The sequence below is a fragment of the Amaranthus tricolor genome, chromosome 5, assembly GCF_026212465.1.
Source record: "Amaranthus tricolor cultivar Red isolate AtriRed21 chromosome 5, ASM2621246v1, whole genome shotgun sequence".
NCBI classification, from domain to species: domain Eukaryota; kingdom Viridiplantae; phylum Streptophyta; class Magnoliopsida; order Caryophyllales; family Amaranthaceae; genus Amaranthus; species Amaranthus tricolor.
The window spans coordinates 27275665-27282535 of record NC_080051.1 but is presented as its reverse complement, the minus strand read 5'-3'; the positions used below and the strand labels follow the sequence as shown (position 1 = coordinate 27282535).

Below are 6871 nucleotides of genomic sequence, written 5' to 3'. Positions count from 1 at the left end.
TTTCACCGTGTTTTCCTACACAAGACAGCAAACGAGGGTAGGAGAGGGATCCTCCGGAGGTCCTCCTCCGATGATTAAGTTAGTAAGAGTTTTGAGATGATTGTTGATAAAGTTTATAAGGAATTAGAGCTATTTTTGTACGAGAGAATGCTTGGGTTTTAGAGTAAAAGTTACGTTACCCTTAGTGATGCATGGCACTGTATATTTATAGTGGTGGGCCTTAGGAGAGGTTCTCAAAACCCTAATAGCAGTTTAGGCTTTTACCTTAATGGAATCTTTCTCGAGATCAGTGGAGAGAGAAAGAGAGATAGAATATTTTGTATGCCTATGTGGTGTTTGGTGGTTTGCTGATCCTTACTCCATGGTCCCCCTTCCTTGTCTTTTAGTACACTTATATGGTTAGGGTACGAGGTAGGTGTGGTGTCTTTCCTTATACGAGTGTTAATAGCTTTTCTGAGCATAACTACAGTTGTCTCCTACCATGTCATCGTTTTCGTTGCTATCGTTCTGCAGTGTTAATCATCCTGCAGGTATTTATGTTCTTCTTTCTTTGTCAGGGCCCTTTTGATATGACCCTGCTGCTTTTGTGAGTCCTGTTGTCCAGAATCTTAGTTGAGGAGTAAGTTTAGTCCTTCGGGGAGCTAAGTCGTCCTTCGCAGAGAGCCAAGACCTCTGAAAGGGTCTTGGCTGTTTCATCCTGTCATTCGTTCATGGTGGTGATTGGAGTTTTTCCTCTTTTAGGGTCTTGGGACTAAGGGTTATATTTCAGCACATACAATTGTTGTCCTAATGCCATTAAACTCTCGCATAGTGTGAGATTTGTGGGTTCGAATGCACGCTATATTACATTTTTATACATTTGTTAGTGATAATTAAGATGTTATTTTCGATTGACCTTTAGTAATAAATAATATCAATAACTTCACATAAATATGAAATGCACATAATTTATTAAGTCATTATATTAAATATTTTTATATATTGTTAGCAATATAAAATATTTATATTTTTTCTATATAATCTTTGTTGTTGCTCATTTTTTTATACACGTACTTATGTCCAATTATTGACAAAAATTGGTTAAAAAGTTAAGGAGGAAATTTGTGTTAAAAAAAAAGGATCAAAATTTGAATCAACCCATAAATTATAGGAAAAAATATTTTTAAAAAGTCAACTTTTTGGTTATCTGCAGATAAAGGGGCAACGTTTTATTTACTCTTTAAAAATCCAATTTTTTCCTCATTTTTGCAAAGAAAGAGTTTCCAGGTAATACTTACCTACTGTAACCGGTTAATCTTGGTAATTCAAAAAAGTAAAAGAAATTAATATTTTAGCCTAAACTCTTCACTTTCCCTGAAAATCTTCATTTAATGTCTTTATCTGTTTTCTCTCACACTCTTCATTCTCTCTGTTCGTTGAAGCTGCAAATGAGTGGGTACAGATCTTCTTCTTGTGGACGCAGTGTAAATTCAGGTAATGTTAAGATGTTATCACAACTTAAAGGAGAAATTAAGAACTGTCCATAGGGAACCAAACATAGGAGAGAAATTCTACTCTTGCCCAAATCGGCCAATAAGTTGATAAAGTTCGTTTGTATTTTAGTTGTTAATGTATAAAAGTGTTAATTATGTTTTTATTTTGTTTTCGAGATTGGTGATTGTGTCCTTCTTTGAGTGGAAAAAAAAATTAAATTTCCATAAAATTTAGATGTAATGTTTTGGAAAATTGATAGAGCTAGAGGCACAATATGGTATGTTGGATGAGAAGATAAGACACAACCTAAAGAGTGAAACCTAATTTATAAGCAAAATTCGAACAATTATCAGTCAAACAATGAAGTATCAATTGAGAATTTAAAGTTAATAACCTACTTTTGTTGTGATGTTTTTCTCGAAATCTCCTTTGTAATACCCAAGAAATAAAACTTACCTTAAAATTGTGCTTGAACCTCCACTACAAGAATGCTGAAGGTTGGATTGCATGTGGGAAGAAGAAGATGGTAAATAAGTCAAACTGACAGCGGTTAATATAGGAATTTAATAATTTTACCCGTGACCAGTAAAATAACTATTTCTTTGCAAAAATGAGCAAAATGTTGCATTTTTATAGAATAAATGAAACGTTGACCTTTATTTACAGATGGCAAAAGGTTGATTTTTTAAAAATAATTTTTCCTAAATTATAAAGAGGTTAACTATATATATATATATATATATATATATATATATATATATATATATATATATATATATATCACATTAGGGAATATTTAGTAATCAATTATTACTTGTTTTTATGATTGATTTCAAGTTTGTGGCTAAGTAGAAGTGAATTTTTAAATGAAAATCATTTAATATGGGTAAGTGTTGTTGATTTGTAATATTTTTCTCAATTAAATGATTTACTTATACAAATTAACTCTATGAATCATCACTTAGAAAATCATAATATAAATGTTTGTATTTTAAAGGCGTACAAACCATTTTCGCGTAGGGTCTTCAAAGAAAGATACTACTTGTAGATTTTAGGAAACAAGTTTTGAGCTCTCCATGAAGTGTTATATATATATATATCTTATTTCAACTGTCAATGATCTTCATGAGAAGGCTCGAGGTTTTATTCAACTGCAAGGTAACATTTTCAGTTTCAAAGTGTCGTCAGTATAATAAAACATCACCACAACACACTTAACTCTTCAAATCTGAAATCCTTGTCTAGTGTGTTGCATTGATTGATCATGCAATCTAGTGTAAGATAATTCATTAGCTAATTCGCTTTCTGAATTCACAATCAACCATAATTTGCTTTTTATGATTCGAGATTCGCAAAAATATTAGTGAAACATACAAGATACAACAAAACAGTTAAGCAAACATACAACAAATGAGTTACTATATGCAGAGAGCTATTTATTTGAAAAGTACACACAAAAGGAAGCAAAATATGCAAACTGTAACTTGAGAAAATACAATACCCTCTTCTTTAGTGTTACATACATACCCTATCACCAAAATCCAGTCTCAAGTAAGCATCCGGCTTGGACACTGGTAGGTGACACTACAGTCATCACTAACAACCACCGTGTAATTATGAGCAGGCTTGGCTAGAAATACAGGCAGATGTACCAGCAAATCACAGACACATTTAGCATCAACTTCTTTCAACCAGCGGCAACACTCATCCTCTGCAGCACTGATATGGGAATTACAGCTGCTATGACTGTGCCTGCGGTGGTGCCCATGCCGATGACTAGTTTTATTAGGGCACGGGGGGTGGGCATCTACAGGCGTAGCCGGAGAGGGTGGAGCAGGAGGGGGCGTTGGAGTGTAAGGAAGAATAGAACACGCGTGGTTAACAAGAGCGAATTGAGACAAGCACAGAGGACGCAGGGTTGGAAACGTTGGGAGTAGCATTGTCGGGGATGGTCTAACTTGACTATTTGACTTCGATATCACAGATAAAAGAGCAGCAATAAGAATCATGACAGCAATCTTTTTTCTCTCCATTTTCAGCAACATCACAAATAAAATGATAGATTAAAAAAGACTGTTCGGTACGTAAGCTAGATTGAACCTATCTTGTACTTAAATAGTAGGGAATTCATGCACTATTTGTTGGTCACAATTCACAAGAAGATCCTTCTTTGATAATTATATAAAAAAGAATGAGCAAGAGAGTGAATTTACCATCTCCTAAAAAGTAGCTTAGGTTGCCAGATACAGTTGTAAATTATAGCATTGATTTTGTGTGAGCAACATTTTCTAGTTTATTACAATTATGCCCATTGTAGCTCCTGTCATGAAAACCTCACTCCTACTTCGCCGACATAATCTTCCAGCTCCTGCATACAAGGACCGAGAATCAAATGAACAGCAAACAGAAAACTTACTGTATACAAAACTTAGCAAAATTCTTTGTCATTGTTTTCATTTATCCATCAGTATTACTGAAAAAATCCCACCATGATTTTTAAAAGATTGTACACACTTATACAAAGATTGCTCAATATTGTTCAACAAACTGAATCCAAATCTCTAGCTAAGAAAGGCTATGACAATTCAACGCCAAATTCTTTACATTATAATTTTAGTATGTATTTTAGTTGAGTGTTAATCAAAACCTAATGACGTAGAAGTATTATCACAAACTAAATAAGTACTTCTGCACAGAAGTCACCCCATTTTACACCCATCACATTTTAATTCAGCATCTAATACCAGTGTTTAAGAGTGTTGTGCTATATTAGCAGAAGCAGGTAGCAACAATAACAAACAAAAATGCCCAACACCTTAATCCCAACAATAGGTGAACAATACCTTGATAAAAAAGAACAAAATAATATGCAAAGTAAAAAGAGCTAATCATGTGAGACCATCTTTCAGTGAGACAAACTTAAACAAGGATTTTATATTCTTATAATACATATGAGATGAGACATTTGACTCATGTATGAGGAGCATCTCTTGGAGAGATTGTCTCAAACAACAACTTGTGAAGTAAAAATCTAAGCGGATTTTATTGGAGAACAAACATTGTGCCAAGCCTAATACTGCTTATATTTTATAACACCGCCATCAACAAAAACACAACTAGCACAACATTCCATTCCCCCGGTAGGCTCCCATGAAGATGGGGTTTGGGGTTTACATATACAGAGCCTTACACTTGTAGCAATAACAGATTGTTCCCATTGACCCATGGTAGCAAACATCATCAATAAGTATAATAAGTCATTTCAATAAGGTGCATTATATTTGGAATCAAAGAAATATAAATCTTTTGTCCCACGGACACTAACAAAAACATAACTAGCTACCTGAAAAAGAATAAAAAAAATCAATTATCTTTTGATTAACAATCTGATATTGTCTACCAGAAATTAGTATATAAGACCTTAGTGAATGTTTTAGAGCATTTCAATTCCAGTGCACATGAGTAAGCATTCTGTCTCTAGCAACAAAACAATTTTTCAAAGCTGTTCATTAGTCTCTTGACATTGTAGCTCTGGTTTTAGAAGTGCCATTGATTCCATATCCTTATGAACAATTTCTGTACTCAATCTCAATTGTTGACTCCTCACTTTCCATCCTTCCTCCAATAACTCAACAAACTTGTCCTTAATCTCGAGCAACGGATCTCGATCAATCAAAACCCCATTCTGATATGCTTCTCTCAACACTGCAGTCTTTATCCCACCTTTCAAGGACATGTAGAATATCCCAGAATGCCTAGTGAATGCATTTGAAAATGCATTCGAAAACCTATAATCTTCACAAAATTTTCCTATAATTGGAACAGGAATCCTCTTAAACAATGATAAAGATAACAATTCATGAAGTACTCCAATCATTCTCTTCTCCATTTCCCTAGAAGCAGAGTCCAAATTAGATGCATCATCATAAGGATTTATGTAGAGTAATTCTATCCAATCCCTAACCCATTCCCTCATTTCCTTCTTGATGTAAAACCCAGATGGTAATCTCCAATTAAAAGAAGGTCTAACCCTAATTCCTGTTAACCTCTCTTCTTCCTCGGCTTTATGCATGATCACAGATTTCGCAAATTTTGGCTCCCAAGAAACCAGCTCTAGGAAGGATTTATCCTCTGAAGAACCAACTAATTTGAAATAATTAGGGTATTTCGGCACTAACTTAGTTAAAAAATCATTAGGAAACCCAAAATCTCTCTTAACGTGTACCAATTTCTCCGCGTTTATCACCTTATTTTTTGACATCATCAACAATTTGCACAATTTTGCAACAATTAAAGGCTCATTTTGAGAGAAAATCCGCTGCTCCTCTTCCAAAAAAGTAAGAAGCGAACAACTAGGGCGGATAAATTCAACGGGTTCAGACTTGGGTCTGATTCGATCAAGATACGTATCGAAGAGAAGGGGATTCTGGTTGATAAAGGTTTTAGCTCGAAGTTTAAGCTTCAATCTCTCTCTTCGCTTCTCTAAATACCTCAATGGCATTACCTGACCTGGTTCATTGAGAACCTCTTTCACTACTCTGGCGCAAAGTCTCCATTTCTTTTCGTCTTCAATGGCTTTATCCAGTAGTTGATCTTTACGCCAATGGACTTTCAGGGAAGAAATTGATGCCCATTGTAGCAAAATACAAACCCTAGAATCGGAGATTGGGGAAAATTTTGTGCAAAATGGAGAATTGAAGATAGCAATAGCCTTTCTAAGATTCAGCAACTTAGTAGCCATTGTTTGAATTTCTTTTTTGTCCTTCTCCCTGAATCCTTTCTCGGTCCGGAAGTTCACTCCAATATTCCATCGTGAATGTGATCGAATGCACCGTCCATTTTTGTATGATGTTAAATGACTTTTAGACTTTATTTGACTTTTTTCTTTTTAGTTGATTAAAAATCAAAATGAAAAGGTTAATTTGATAGACTTTTTCAATTAATTTTTGGCTTGTTAGCTTACTTAGTCTCTAATAAACAATTAATAGTCAATACTTAATTTTTCAAAGCATTTTCTTAAATAGTTGACCTATCTAGTTAGTTTGAAAATTCAATTAAAAAACCAACAGTTAACAACTATTTGTCAAACACTTACAATATGTAAAAAAAAACTATGGTGATTTTCATAAAAATGAAACAAACCAAAAAGATAGATAAGTATGCATAAAAGGGGTGTTAAGTTTTTTGGGTGCACTAGAGGAAAAAATCTCATTTGATGTAGTTTTTGAGGTCTTGTATGCTGCGATTTAGGCCAAAGACAGTTGTAATAACAACATATTAGTATATTTATTGCTCTGTTTTGAAATCGGAGCATAAAAGACATTATATGTTTTGGTTCTTCGGAAAATCGCAACATATAATGTATGACTATATGTTGCGATTCAACTTGAACCGCAAT

The 6871-nt window shown here is 34.1% G+C and overlaps 2 protein-coding genes across 3 annotated transcripts; both read right to left on the bottom strand.

The window, feature by feature from the left end:
- Window positions 1-2783: 2783 nt before the first annotated feature.
- Window positions 2784-6322, bottom strand: LOC130814030 (protein WHAT'S THIS FACTOR 1 homolog, chloroplastic). Of its 2 annotated transcripts, none has more exons than XM_057680010.1 (2): window positions 4817-6322; window positions 2784-3841 (listed from the first exon to the last, which is right to left on the bottom strand). In XM_057680010.1, the coding sequence occupies exon 1, from the start codon at window positions 6212-6214 to the stop codon at window positions 4970-4972; it is 1245 nt and encodes a 414-aa protein (XP_057535993.1). In that variant the 5' UTR covers window positions 6215-6322; the 3' UTR covers window positions 2784-3841; window positions 4817-4969. The 2 variants fall into 2 exon arrangements, with proteins under 2 accessions (XP_057535993.1, XP_057535992.1); XM_057680009.1 differs by having other exon boundaries at window positions 4894-6322.
- On the bottom strand, window positions 3021-3506 carry LOC130813630 (uncharacterized). Its single transcript, XM_057679466.1, has one exon. It carries the CDS (start codon window positions 3504-3506, stop codon window positions 3021-3023), a length of 486 nt encoding a protein of 161 aa, XP_057535449.1.
- Window positions 6323-6871: the final 549 nt, after the last annotated feature.

What these genes read in the sequence shown, in the direction of transcription:
- LOC130814030 (XM_057680010.1), bottom strand. Translation starts at nt 6,214, where the DNA reads ATGGCTACTAAGTTGCTGAATCTTAGAAAGGCTATTGCTATCTTCAAT.
- LOC130813630 (XM_057679466.1), bottom strand. Translation starts at nt 3,506, where the DNA reads ATGGAGAGAAAAAAGATTGCTGTCATGATTCTTATTGCTGCTCTTTTA.